Source organism: Belonocnema kinseyi, chromosome 7, assembly GCF_010883055.1.
Source record: "Belonocnema kinseyi isolate 2016_QV_RU_SX_M_011 chromosome 7, B_treatae_v1, whole genome shotgun sequence".
In the NCBI taxonomy this organism is placed as follows: Eukaryota; Metazoa; Arthropoda; class Insecta; order Hymenoptera; family Cynipidae; genus Belonocnema; species Belonocnema kinseyi.
The window spans coordinates 27,252,396-27,267,388 of NC_046663.1; the positions used below are offsets into that span (position 1 = coordinate 27,252,396).

Below are 14,993 nucleotides of genomic sequence, written 5' to 3' on the forward strand. Positions count from 1 at the left end.
ATATTGTATTGCATAGGCTTCTTATTTCTCAACAATTTATTTATTTAGTTTAAATTTTATATATCTTGTAAAAAATCCTTTTTCATTAAAAATTCCCAGAAGTGGCGACGTCTTTACGACATCGTTACGTCATCTTTACAACAACTTTACGACATCCTATGTCCATGTCGTTAAGGTGTCTTTACGATATCGTAAATAAGTCGTATGATCTGACGATGTCTTTACGATATCGCAAAGACACCGAAACGACATGGACATAGGCTGTCGTAAATATGTCGTAAAGATGTCAAAACGATGTCGTAAAGACGTCGCAAAACTTTGTGCCCACTGGGTTGTTTGCCCCTTTTATTAAACCTAAAGTGAAAACTCGAATTCAGTTGATTTTTCTCACCAAACCACAATCTGCCTTGCGGGTCGATAGATCCATAACTAATTATGTCTTCTCGGATTTGATATTCGGGGATTTCAAACCCATGGGGGTCTCTCAAGATCTTCTGGATAGGATTGGATTTCCATTTTCCACCATTCCATTTCACTATTACAAGTCGCTTACCACGAGCCACCAAAAATTTATCGGCACCGTAATCAGCAGGAGCAGCAAAATATACGGCTCTGCTGCCTGCGGGAAAAATTATTATTAAAAATGAGTCGAAGTAGGTGCCTTAGGCCTAAAAAACGATTTGTCGCCTATTAAGCTTTAACCCATTCCGGCATACATTTTTCAGGGAAACGAGTTTTCATGAAAATTGGTACATGAGGGTTTTTGGGGTCGCTGATTCCGAATCTGAAGTCAGATTTAGAAAGTTTAGAAGGTTTAGAAATATGAGTAAAGGTACCCACGCAACACGAATCAACCCCCATTTGACCGATTTTCATGATAAAAGTAAAGTTTTATAAATGAGTTGAAAGTTTTTGAGAAAATAAACCTTCTCGCGCCCTAATTTTTTTTCTGAATTTTTCAGAATTTTTCGAATTCTGGTTGTTTGATCAAAGATAAGAAAAGAAAGCTAGTTGTTACGCGAGCAGATTTGCAACTTGCGCGTCCCATAAAAAATGATTGATGACGAATTGGGATGAGTTATCACTCTCTTTTGGAAGACCAGCTTTTTTATATTCATTTTTACATTCTGATTCATGAGAGTGTAATGTAATCATCCAAAATTTCGATCTCTGGTTTTTAACGGTCCTTTACGATTCGGCATGCACAGAATCCGAAAATCCTAAAATTTTTTCGGTGTCTGCCTGTCTGTATGTATGTCTGTTTGTACGGTTACCTGAATGTTGTCGTCACGCTAAGTTTTAAAGCATTTGTCCAAGCGACTCCGCATTTCAGACACTTCTTTTTTTAACATTTTAGCGAAAAATATAAAAATTTCTGATATCACATTGAATTTTGTCTCAACCCTTTCCGGCATACATTTTTCAGGGAAATGAGTTTTCATGAAAATTTATGCATAGGGGTTTATGGAGTCGCTGATTACGAATCTCAACTCAGATCTTAAAAATTGAAAATGGCGGGTCCAATAAACGGCTAACATTTGGCATTTTTTTCTGAAAATTGGTATACGGGGATTTTTGGGATCACTGATCGCGAATCTGAACTCAGAGGTAGAAAATTCAAAATTTTGGATCCAATATGGCGACTTAAATATGGAATATTTTTCAATTGTTTTTTAGAATTGGCATACAGAGGTTTTTTGGAGTCGCTAATCACGAATTCGAACTCAGATTTTTAAATTTCAAAATGGCGGATCCAATATGGCGGCCAAAATTTGGAATTTTTATTTTGAAAATTGGTGTACAGGGGTTTTTTGTATCTCTGATCACGAATCTGAACTTATATTTTGGACATTCAAAATGGCGGGCCAAAATTCAATATATTTCTGAATTGTTTTTTGAAAGTTGGCACAGGCAGCGGTCGCTGATCTTGAATCTGTATTCAACATGACAAATATTTTGAATATTTCGGTTTGAAAAAATATACACCTACTCACCTGAAACATGGATTAGTACCAATTTTCTGAATTTTCAAAATCTAAATTCAGATTCGTGATCAGTGACTCCAAAAATCCTTGCAGACTAAATTTTTTTTAAATCCAAACAACTTTATTCTTTTGATCGCCATATTGTATCCGTCAATTTGGAATTTCAAAGTCTGATTTCAAATCGTGATCAGCGACCCCGAAAACCTCTGTATCAATTTTCAGAAAAAAATCCAAAAATATTCCAAATTTCGGGGCCCATCTTAGATCCACCATTTTGAATCTTTAAAATCTGAGTCCAGATTCGTATTCAGCGACCTCAAAAGCCCTTAAGCACCCATTTTTGTAAGGATATAATGGAAAGTTTTTTCAAAAATGAATTTTTTCAACAAAAAAGGCTTTTTTTCATCTTAGTTTATAAGTATTAACAAATTATTTTTAAAATTTCGATTTTCTATCATCCTGCGACCATGAAATTAGAAAAAAAAACCTGTGTAAAATATAATAAAAACTACTCTGAAATCGCAAAAAATGATGTGAAAAAAGGTGGGAATACAGTATTCCCACCATGCCGCAAAGGGTTAAATAATTCATTCAAACATCCACTATCCGAACTTTTCTTTCCCGGCTTACCCTATACAGTGGACAAAAATGACTTTTTTGGTTCAAAATACAAACGGACATTTTTTCTATTTGACGTTCCCAGCGCTCGCCAATAACGTGAAAATTGTTGAAATCAAACAAATTTCATAGAGTAACATTGGTTAATGATAACTATTGTTATCATTAAATAATAAACAAACGAAAATTGTTGAACAAATTATTTGTTAAAAGAATGTTTTTCAACCATTTTTAATTATTTTACGCTTTTCAAAGTTATAATGCAAGAAATTTAGATAAAAACAATATAATAATAAAGAAATTTCTTCTCGAGATTATTATTTTTAATATTATAAACAGATGCATAAATAAGCTATTTTTTGACAAAAAGTTTCGTTTTTTTCGTTGTCTTTTTTTTAATTAGGACCTTTATTTTAATTTTAGAAAACTTAATAATTTTGTTATTATTCTAATGATTTTTCAAATAAATGTATCGATTTCGATATTAGTCTTTTTAATTGCAACCCAGTGGACACAAAATTAGGCGATGTCTTTACGACATCGTTACGAGATATTTGCGACAACTTTACGACATCCTATGTCTATGTCGTTTTGATGTTTTTACGATATCGTAAAGAAACCTTAACGACATGGACACAGGATGTCGTAAAGTTGTCGTTACGATGTCGTAGCGATGTCGTAAAGACGTCGCCAAATTTTGTGCCCACTGGGAACTTCATAATAATTTTTAAAAAATTCATAATTAATTGATAAATTATTTATATTGTATTAAAACAAATCAAATAAACAAATGCATTATCCTGAAGCTGAAGCCTCTTGAAAAAAATGAAAGTAATGAGGAACTTAATCTTAAAGGACTGTAATTGAAAATTAAAGTTCCTCGTCGACCAATTCCCAAATGATGCATATGATTATTAAATTTATGTAAAACATTATAGAATTTATCAACTGGGTATGAGTGTTAATAAAAGTATTGTTATGTCTTCAATTAAAAAGTCTCAAATAATAAAACAAAACAACAGTTTTTCCCTCGACAGAGGCCCCAATAATGCATTTGTTTATTGAAATTGTTTTTATAAAACATAAAATTGATCACTAATTTATTTATTTTTTCTGCAATTATCATAAATTTATTAATTACAAACATTTGTCATCAAAAAAACGAATTTTTCACGAAAAATGAATTATGTTTATATTTTTTAATAAATTCGTTTATAATATTAACAATAATATTCTCAAGAAAAAATATCTTTATTATTAGTCACAGCGACTCTCATTGGTCGCAGTTGGCACGCGATTCAAACTGGCATAATTGCAAGTTATTGAAATTCAAATATATTATGATTATGATTTGTATTTTATTGATACAGGTTTTTGAAGAACGAAAATTTTTATTTAACAAGCCACGTGTATGGCGAATTATTGGTACAAATAGCCGCATTTTTTAGTACCAATTACCACTGGCTGAATTTTTGTCATCAGCAATGATGATTTTTGTTCCTTTTTTCTCATTATGAGCGTCATTATGTGGCTTCTCTAAATTAAAAATAACTGGTCTGAGCTGAAAACGTTATTTTCAGGAATTTAACTAGTATGATTGTTTTTTGCACTGAAAATTTTTACATAAAATTCTGTAAATATTCACGCTTATTATATTAAATTTTAGATATATATGTATATTTATTTAAATATTCGTTAGTAAATTAAAAGTTAGTCTTCGGAACTAAAAAAAACTATAAATTATAAAAAATGTACCTCGAATACGAGAAGGGTCGTAGAGTGTACTGTAAATGTTACGATCAAATTTGTTGTTGTATCTAACATCATCTCTACTAATAAAGAGCTTCTTGTTGCAACTAAACATTTTTTTCAGTGTAATGTTACTCTATGAAATTTGTGTATGTTTTTTTTTGAACCAAAAAAATCACGTTCTTCGCAATGTGTCTCACGTTCACTCCCTTCTCGAATAATAATTTTCTGTACTCAAAATTCATTGATTCAAATCTTTTTCTACAATTTATACCTTTTTTATAGATTTTCAACTATTTTGTAAAAAATTTACGTAGGCTGATGTAGTATTATCTTTTTATAAACAAATGATCTTCGTGGTTCACAATTTATTTGACTTATTTATTATTTTAATATACTTATTTAGTTGAAAATTAAGACATTTTCAATCAAATTCTTTTTTTTTTATTACAACTTTTTAACTTCAAATTAAACTGCTTTACATCATTAATTCTTAAAAGTCTGTCATTTTTGGTCAAAGGTTTAACTATTTCGTTGAATGCATTCGTTTAAATCAATTATTTAAAAAAGTTACTAGTCCATTGTTTTCATCGTCAACTTTTTTTTTCATAATAATTAAACTATTAGGTTGAATCGCAATCTGTTTGGTTTGAGGATTTAACTATTTAGTACAAAGTTTTGTTTTGTAAAATTGAAAATTAATTTGTTATGCTGAACCTTTAACTATTTCATTAAAAATGAACCTTGTTTGACAGAAAATTAATTTTCTTGGATGAAAATTCCTCTGTTTTGTTAAAACTTTAATTATTTAGATAAGAATTAATTTCATTTGGTTGAAAACTCTACTTTTTTTAGTTTACCGTTAATTTTATTAGTTGAAGATTCAACTACTCTGTCAAAATTTCGTTTTTTACAATTGAAAATTAATATTTTAACTAACGATTCAACTATTGAATTTTAAGTGGAAAATCTATCTTCCCTACATGAAACTTCGTATATTTTGATAAAGATTTATCTTTTTAAATAGAGAATTAATATTTTTAGCGGAAAATTCAATGTCCTTCTCAACAATCCATTTTTTGTGTGAAAATCATTTATTTTAATTAAAGGCTCAATAAAAGTAACAATTAAAAATTTTTAAAATGTATAAAAGTAAAAAATGCAGCCAACTGATTTGTGAGTTAGTGATTGTGAATTGTGAATTAAGTTGTGAGTTGTGGAATGTGGGTTGTGAATTGTGGGCTGTGGGTTGTGTGTTATGAGTTCTCCTCACTTCTCCTTCTTAAGAAAAGTAAAAACGTCGGGCAGACGGACACTTTGCCGACACTGTAAGGACTACGAAACCCTACAAATTATAAAGATTGAAGATAATTCCAGTAAGAAAAAAAGATCAAAAAAATTTAGATACCTATAATAACGCAAACTGCTTTTTTCTCTCTTTTTGCATGAAAGGAACAGAGTGCACCTTCAGGGGGATTTACGAAGAATAGTTGGTTTTTATGCCAGAAAGGACTGTCCGTTGACTCGTATTCAGAGAAAATCGGTGTAACACTAAGGGATTAAATTTCTGTTAATTGTGCAATTCAGCTATGGATGAGTTTTCAATACATGGTTGCTACAGTGTAGGGAGGAGAATTTTGAAATATACGGGGAAGGGTTTTTCTTTCAATTAAGTAAATATGGAATCTTAATAAAATTAAATTTCTTTGTGAAAGATTAGACCATTCAGATGAACATCCCAGTGGACACAAAATTTTGCAACGTCTTTACGACATCGTTACGACATATTTATGACAACTTTACGACATCCAATGTTCATGTGGTTACATCGTCTTTACGATATCGTGAAGACATCGTCAGATCTTACGACATATTTACGATATCGTAAAGGCGACTTGACGATATGGACATAGGATGTCGTAAAGTTGTCGTAAGATGTCGTAACAATGTCGTAAAGACGTCGATAAATTTTGTGCCCACTGGTATTATATCGACGCCTGCATTCCATGCTGCTCCACGTCGTGTTTTGTGGTTCATCGAACTGGCACCTCCACAGACAAAATTCGAAAATTTTTATTTATCATAATTATCAATGTCTCTTGTTTAATGTCCTTGTTGGTAGAAAATTCATTTTGTGTAGTTGAAGATTCAACTTTTTTTTAGTAATTTATTTTTTCTTTATTGAATGTTAATTTTCCTGCTAGAAATGTAATTTTTCGATTTCTTAATTAAATATTCATGTTCAATTTTTCCTGATTACTGGTCAAATAATTTTACGAAGGAGTAAGAAAAAATATTCCATGGCCCGGACTTGAATAGGGAACGCCACTTGTCATCATTGGAGCGTTAACCATTTACGCCACCGAGGCCTAAGTATAAATTTTGTTGAAAATTCATGTATTTGCTTTAAAATGTTCTTCAGAATGAAAATTATAATTTTGTAATTTAATTAATTCAAGATTAATTTATTTTTTTTAAATTCGTCTTTTCTGGTAGAAAATTAATCTTCTACTTTATACAATATACTTCTTATGATAGTTAAAATTTCATGTTTATTTATTGGAAATGTAACATTTTTGTATTTAGTGAGAAAAAAATGATTTTGTAGAGTTTTTCAATTCCCTGCTACCAAATTGTCATACGTAATTTCTAGATGATCCCATATGTAAATCTGCATTGATGCTGTCTCTTAAAATTAAGAAAAATTAATTTGTAGACAAATATTTATTTGCAAAAAAAGTATTGATCTCCTGCGTTTAAGGTCGTACTTATAGCCAAAAGAAAAAGGTAAAGCAGCAACGCAAAATTACAAACTTATCAGATAAAGGACAGAGAAATAAAGGGAATTTTGAGATTGGTATTTTGTAGCAACCCTGTAAATATTGCGTTAATTGTTTAATGAAATATATTTTTCTACCGAGAGGTATAACTAATTGATTACAATTTTTAAATTTTGACAAATATTGAAAGTAATATTACTTACACGGGGGCATTAATGACAATGGGGTAATCAGACGAGTTCGTTTGCGAACCGGTTGGAGAGTTTGGTTGCGCGCCGCGTGCCGAGCTGGCTTGCGAGCTGTATCTCGAGTCGGGTTGACAAATTACTAAACAAGAAAATGCACTAAAGGCGCAAATCACTAGAAGAATTATCATTTTCAAAAAAGGAACTTTTTAATTAAACTTTTTCAAAACAACTTTAAAAAGGGGGCATTCATTTCGAATTTATGATGTCTGGTCCAGCAAAAAAAGAAGGGCGGCTAAATAATCCCTTCCCTTTTCCAGCCTTCTACCAATCAACTCTAAAAAATTTTGACTATACATCCTGAAAAGCGGGAGAACTAGACCACAAAAAATGATAAATACTTATTAGAAATCACGGATTTCCTGGTGTAATATATTAAACAATGATGCTCAGGTTTTTACAAATTTCCAAGAATTCTAAATAAAAAGTGGCACCGGATGCAAATGTTGGGAAAATATGAAGGTTCAAATGACAGACCTCGGACTCATTTGAGAATTTCAAAATAGTGTCAGTAGAAAAACAAAAATCAAAAATGTAGTCGAATTTCAATTTAATTACAACTTTGGTTCTGATATTCTACTTAAATTCAGTTTTATTGCTAAAATGGAAATGCGACTTTTTATAGCTCAAGAAATTTCTAAAAATTCAATTGGTACTTGAATTGCTTTTAAATTTATTTTTAAGAACGGGTCTCAAAGTACCGGCAGATTTATTGATTGCATTCTAATTTCGTTATCCACGGTTTTCGGATTTTCCCTATCCCAATATAATTAATCTACTTAATTTATAATTATTTACAACATTTTAATTCAAAAGTTATGCAACTCTTAAAAATAAAAGTTGCATAATTTCGCAATTATAAAATGTTTCAAAATTTGGTTCTAATTCAAAATCTTATTAGGTGCGTCATAAAATAAATTTATATAGATAGTAACAATTAAATTGAAATTTCTTTACGTATCAGAAAGATAGTTTTTTTATATTATTCAAACTTTTTAAAAATATTAATTCGCATATAACTTTTTTTGGTTTTAATGGAATGAAAAAAAAACGTTGTGTACAAAGCAGATAAGACAAGCGTCAACACCGATGCTTTATTTGGAAATGCTTTAGAAGAACCAGTTTCTTTCGCCACAGTAACTACAAGTACTATGATTTATAAAAAAATTTAAACCAAGAATTTGCATCTAGAAGCTCACAGAAGTATAAATAAAAAATCTGCGAAATATACGGCCAAAATTAGTCGACAAAAACTGTGCCCCCAAAAAAGATCTATGAATTTATTACAAATCGCTTCTGTATAAGACAAGCAGGTTTTTGTTATATTCGTAAAAAACGCTAAAAATAAAAAAATTTAATTTTTGGACAAATATAACAGGTTTTCGAAAAAAAAATCCACCCGTTTCGCGGGCACATTCTTGTAGCGCGCCACGCGCGGCTAGCAGATTTAAGCGCGCCTTGGGCGCGCGACTGTTGGTTTTTGCGCTTCGTGCTCGATAATGTACTAACCTCGCACTCCGCTCTCGGTCTTTGTATTACTCTCCACATTTGTGCACAGACCACAATGCGAAATTTTCAAAATTGTACATTAGAAGCTATTTCATTAAATGTCTATTACAATTTTTTCGTTGTACCTGTAACCCTTTGCGGCATGGTGGCAATACCGTATTCCCACCTTTTTTCATATCATTTTTTGCAATTTCAGAGTAGTTTTTATTAGATTTTACACAGGTTTTTTTCTAATTTCATGGTCGCAGGATAATAGAAAATTGAAATTCTTGTGCGAAGGGTCTAAATTTTTAAAATAATTTGTTAATACTTATAAACAAAAATGAAAAAATCCTTTTTTGTTGAAGAGATTCATTATTAAAAAAACTTTCCATTATATCATTATGAAAATGGGTGCTTAAGGATTTTCGGACTCCCTGAATACGAATTTGGACTCCAGTTTTGAAAATTCAAAATGGCGGATCCAATATGGCTGCCGAAATTAGGAATATTTTTGGATTTTATCTGAAAATTGGTATACAGGGGCTTTTGGGGTCAGTGACCACGAATATGGACTCAGATTTTGGAAAATTGAAATTGTGGATCCAAGATGGCGCCCATAACTTGGAATATTTTTTGAATTTTTTCTGAAAATTGGTATACAGAGGTTTTCGGGGTCGCGGATCACGAATCTAAAATCAGACTTTGAAAATCCAAAATGGCGGATCCAATATGGCGGTCAAAATAATGAAGTTTTCTGAATTTTTTTAAATTAGTGTACAAGGATTTTTGGAGTCACTGATCACGAATCTGAATTTAGATTATGAAAATTCAGAAGATTTTTTACTGATCCAGTTTTTAGGTAAGAAGGTGTATATTTTTTCAAACCTTAATATTCTAAATATATTTTATTTTGAATACAGATTCAAGATCAGCGACCCCTCACTGTGCCAAATTTCAGAAAACAATTAAGAAGTATTTTAAATTTTGTCCCGCCATTTTGAATGTTGAAAATCTAAGTTCAGATTCGTGATCAGAGATACCAAAAACCCCTGTACACCAATTTTCAAAATAAAAAATTTCAAATTTTTGCCGCCATGTTGGATCCGCTATTTTGACATTTAAAAATCTGAGTTCGAATTCGTGATTAGTGACTCCAAAAAACCTCTGTATGCCAATTCTAAAAAACAATTGAAAAATATTCCATATTTAAGTCGCCATATTGGATCCAACATTTTCAATTTTCTACCTCTGAGTTCAGATTCGCGATCAGTGATCCCAAAAACCCCCGTATACTAATTTTCAGAAAAAATATGCCAAATGTTAGCCGTTTATTGGACCCACCATTTTTAAATTTTAAGATCTGAGTTGAGATTCGTAATCAGCGACCCCATAAACCCCTATGCATAAATTTTCATAAAAACTCATTTCCCTGAAAAATGTATGCCGGAAAGGGTTGAGACAAAATTAAATGTGATATCAGAAATTTTTATGTTTTTCGATAAAATGTTAAAAAAAGAAGTGTATGAAATGCGGAATCGCTTGGACAAATCCTTTAAAACTTAGCGTGGTGACAACATTCAGGTAACCATAAAAACAGACATACATACAGACAGACACCGAAAAAATTTTAGGATTTTCGGATTCTGTGCGTGCCGAATCGTAAAGGACCGTTAAAAACCAGAGATCGAAATTTTGGATGATTACATGACACTCTCATGAATGAGAATGTAAAAATGAATATAAAGAAGCTGTTCTTCCAAAAAAGAGTGATAACTCATCCCAATTCGTCATCAATTATTTTTTTATGGGACGCGCAAGTTGTAAATCTGCTCGCTTATCGGGTAGCTTTCTTTTCTTATCTTTGATCAAACATTCAGAATTCGAAAAATTCTGAAAAAAAATTAGGGCGCGAGAAGGTTTATTTTCTCAAAAACTTTCATCTCATTTATAAAACTTTATTTTTATCATGAAAATTGGTCAAATGGGGGTTGATTCGTGTTGCGTGGGTACCTTTAATCATATGAAAAATTTCGAATAATCTTCGGCTGATATTTTTGATTTAAGAAAAATCTTTCAAGCTTGATTAAAATTCATGAATTAAAATATGAAATTTTGACCCTAAGCATGCGCTAAGGTGTTATTAAGAAACATTCTAGTAAATTTAGTAGTAGTAAATTTATTGTTCGCCATGTTCCAATCTAAAATTCATTGAAAAAATTTTCAGTTCTAGCTCAAAACTTGGTAAAATTTAAAAGCTCTTAATTTCCCCTTGATATTGTTACTCCTTTTTGAAATTTCAATTATCATCTCAGAATTTTTACAATTCTAGAATTCTTTATTTCAGCTAACAATTTACTTAAATTAAATAATTCCCTTTTCGAAGTCATAATTATATATATTTTTAAATTCCATGCTCCCATCCAAAATCTTAACTCTTTATAAACCTTTGAAAGATTAAAAATCAAAGTCAATTATACTAGCCCCTTCCCCACCCCCGCAATTATGATTTTTGGTTTTTTATAGCCAACTGCATTGCGCCAAAAATTTTCTCATACCTAGCAAACATAGTTACAGAACAGATGTGTAACTGTTCTATAACACAAAAGAACATGTTCTAGAACAGGTTACGAACACGCGAGTAACTATGACATCCCCCACACACTAGAACAATTCTGTAATAGTTCTAGAACGCTGTGACATACATATAACAATTATAGAATTCGGTTACCAGTGCTATATAACAATTCTGTAACAGATCTAGAACGCTGTGAAACCCGATCTGTAAATTTCTAGAACAATTATTTGGCGGGCGATTCAAGATTACTTTAAAAATTAATTCTTGTTATTTATTTAAATAATTATTTAAATATTTACAAGAATATATAGAAATTGTGTAACTTTTGATGTCAGGAAAAATAAAATCATAAGACATGTATTACATAAATAACAGTTTATTTTTATTGAATTCCAAAGACCAACTTATATTTTACAAGACATTCACATTGTAAAGAAACTTCTTGAAAAAGTGATTTAAAATAATTATTTATAAGTTTTTAATATTTTGTATGTATTTTTCTGGGAATTAATATAATTGTATAACCTATAAATACATCAATTGTCACAATTTCATTGTAGTTATGTTTCTATTCTTTTTTTACTTTAAACTTTGTTTTGCCAGGTCTTAATCGAAAATAAAAGTATTCTGAGCTGAAATTCTTTTGTAGAAAAATTCAAATATTATCATTATTATATTCTGAAATTAACTTCTATATATTAAACTTCTGAAATATTATATGATATTTAAAAAAATGTATCTATTAAAAAATTGTTGTGAAATATATATCAGTCTTTGAAATTCAATGGAAATAAATTGTTATTTATAAAATATTCATTTTTTTCTTGACTAAAATCTAAAGTAACACAATTTGTATAGATTCTTGTGCATATCTTAATAATTATTTATTTAAATTACAAGAAATGTTTTTTATGTAATTTTGAAACGCGTGCCAATTCGGGCTAACCAGCACTCAGCCACAACGCATGCGCAGTAGCACAGGGTGCTAACATTGGCATCATTGTCTAGAACTCAATTACAAATGTTGTATAACAAATCTGTAACAGATCTAGAACGCTGTGACAACCGATCTGTAATATTTATAGAACAATTTTAAAATGTTGGTAAGCTGCATTGTAAAAAATCTACAACAATTATATAATGGTTATATAATACAGCTAAATAATATCCCGGGGTATTAGATTTAACCCCACTTATATCCCGGGTATGCTTCTCGCCGTTTCGGCTCCTCTCTTCAACACTCACCCCTTCATATCAATTGCGAGAAAGGCAAATCGCTGCGCTCCCTGGCGCGCAACGGCCGGACCACGGATCAAGGCGGCAAAATTCAAATCTTCAAATAATAAATTAAATCTTTTTATGTCAAATCTTTTCCCTATGAATCAAGATTTATCATTTATACCATAACGACTGTTAGACACATAAATATACGAACTTATTTATTAAAGCTGCGATCAAAGAATTAATGGTTTGACTTAATAAATAATAATAAATAGCGTACGATATCAGAATTTAATTGAGTTTCCATGAAAGTATGGATTAAGTCAACGTTTTTTCCTCAGAAATTGCTATTTTTATTTTTTTTAGATTATATTTTGAAGAATATTCACAACTTATATTACTTTAAGTATTGTGATTGCAAGATAACTTTTTGAACTTTATTTATACGTGCTTTCTTTTAAGTTGATAGCTAATCAGCTGTCAATGCTTAGATGATAATCAAAAATGTAAAAATTGTCTTTCGTCAAAACTCCATTACATCCCGGTAATTCATTTTGTTGTTTTATTTTTACTTTTCTTTCTTACCTCCTTTCAAGGTAGCCTTTAGCCGGATTCTAATGAATGTGTTGAAATAAATTTAAAATATCGAAAAATACCCCAAAATGTCTTTCGGATAACTCAAATTATAAATTTAAATATTTTTATAGAACTTCTCACGAGGTAAAATATTGGAGAACGTCCTTACGACATCTTAACGATGTTGCGATGACGACGTATGTCCGATTCGTAAACTAATCTTTAAATATCTGTCACATATTTTAATGAGAGAGAGAGAGAGAGAGATAATACTTAGTTACTTAGAACTCAGTTCACGTGCTCTTAATGTGTTTCAATTTATTATTCTATAATCTTCGATAAAAAAAATATTTCTGTTTATATTGATAGAAATTCATTATTAAAGAACGTATTAATACTTTCACAAAAGTTTATCTGTGCTCTGATAAAGAATATTAATGTTCTTTAATTTTAATTACAAAACTGTTTTACTTCATTTTAAATAAATTTGTGTTTAGAAAAGGCAACACGGTAGTACAATTCTTTCTATCCGTAAATAGTTATAGAACTAGCTATTTTATTATTTTATTAAAGGAATCTAACCCTTAACGGTCCCCTTTGGTATAACGTTGAGGTCATTCCCTTAAGTATAACATTCGCTTTAGCATAATATATTCCCTGTGGTAGAACATTGAGGCAATTCCCTTAAGTATCTTATTATAAAATCACTTTACTTGTTAAATGTTTTTTTTTTTTCATTTTAAGACATTGAAAAAAAAATTAAAAACTGAAGAAGAACGAACTTCGTAAATTTCAATATATAGTATCAGGGCACTAAGGGCCCCATAGGGACCTTTAAGGGTTAATGTACTAGTCTTCCACAGAACATCGAAGTAAAATTCGGACGGCACAATAAAGATAATAAAGTTAATAGTAATAATAATAATAATAATAATAATAATAATAATAATAATAATAATAATAATAATAATGTGGCTCAGTTGGTTAGAAACTTGGACTTCACCTCAGAGGTCCGGGGTTCGATCCCTGAGCCGGTACCTCTGGAAATTTTTCAATGTACTTTTACTGAGGTTCTGGTGGTTCGGAACCCACCTTAAGCTGTAGGTCCCCCCATCGTGTACTTGACTGCAACCCAGTCCGTCAATGATGGGGTAAAAACCAGGCTTTGTCCAATATGTCTGGGCAGACTGCTCTCATTAGATCACTTGATTGCATTATAAAAATGCGTCCGTGACTGATGATATATACCGGGAGAGCCCCATGCAAAATGATCAAATAAAAATCCAACTCTAACCAAAAATGCCTTCGACATATTGGGCAGTATAAGCCTGTGACAACATTTCGCCACAGAAATATAGACAAAAATAAACATCGTCTGTGATGATGTTAAACATCGTCTGTGAGAAAGAGCCTCGGTGGCTCAGTTGGTTAGACACTCGGACTTCACCTCAGAGGTCCGGGGTTCGATCCCTGAGCCGGTACCTCTGGAAATTTTTCAATGTACCTTTACCGAGGTTCTGGTGGTTCAGAACACACCTTAAGTTGTAGGTCCTCCATCGTGTACTTGACTGCAACCCAGTCCGTCAATGATGGGGTCAAACCAGGCTTTGTCCAATATGTCTGGGCAGACTGCTCTCATCAGATCACTTGCTTGCATTATAAAAATGCGTCCGTGACTGATGATATATACCGGGACAGCCCCGTGCAAAAATGACCAAATAAAAATCCATCTCTAACCAAAAATGCCTTCAAC

The 14,993-nt window shown here is 31.2% G+C and overlaps 1 protein-coding gene across 1 annotated transcript in view; it reads right to left on the minus strand.

The window, feature by feature from the left end:
- The window catches only part of LOC117176390 (regucalcin-like), a 43,669-nt gene that overhangs the window by 7,679 nt on the left and 20,997 nt on the right, over positions 1-14,993 (minus strand). Inside the window, exons 2-3 of the mRNA XM_033366630.1 lie at positions 4,359-4,459; positions 392-619 (exon numbers count right to left, since the gene is read on the minus strand). Coding sequence (XP_033222521.1) covers positions 392-619; positions 4,359-4,459 — 329 coding nt within the window. The remainder of the gene's footprint in view (positions 1-391; positions 620-4,358; positions 4,460-14,993) is intronic.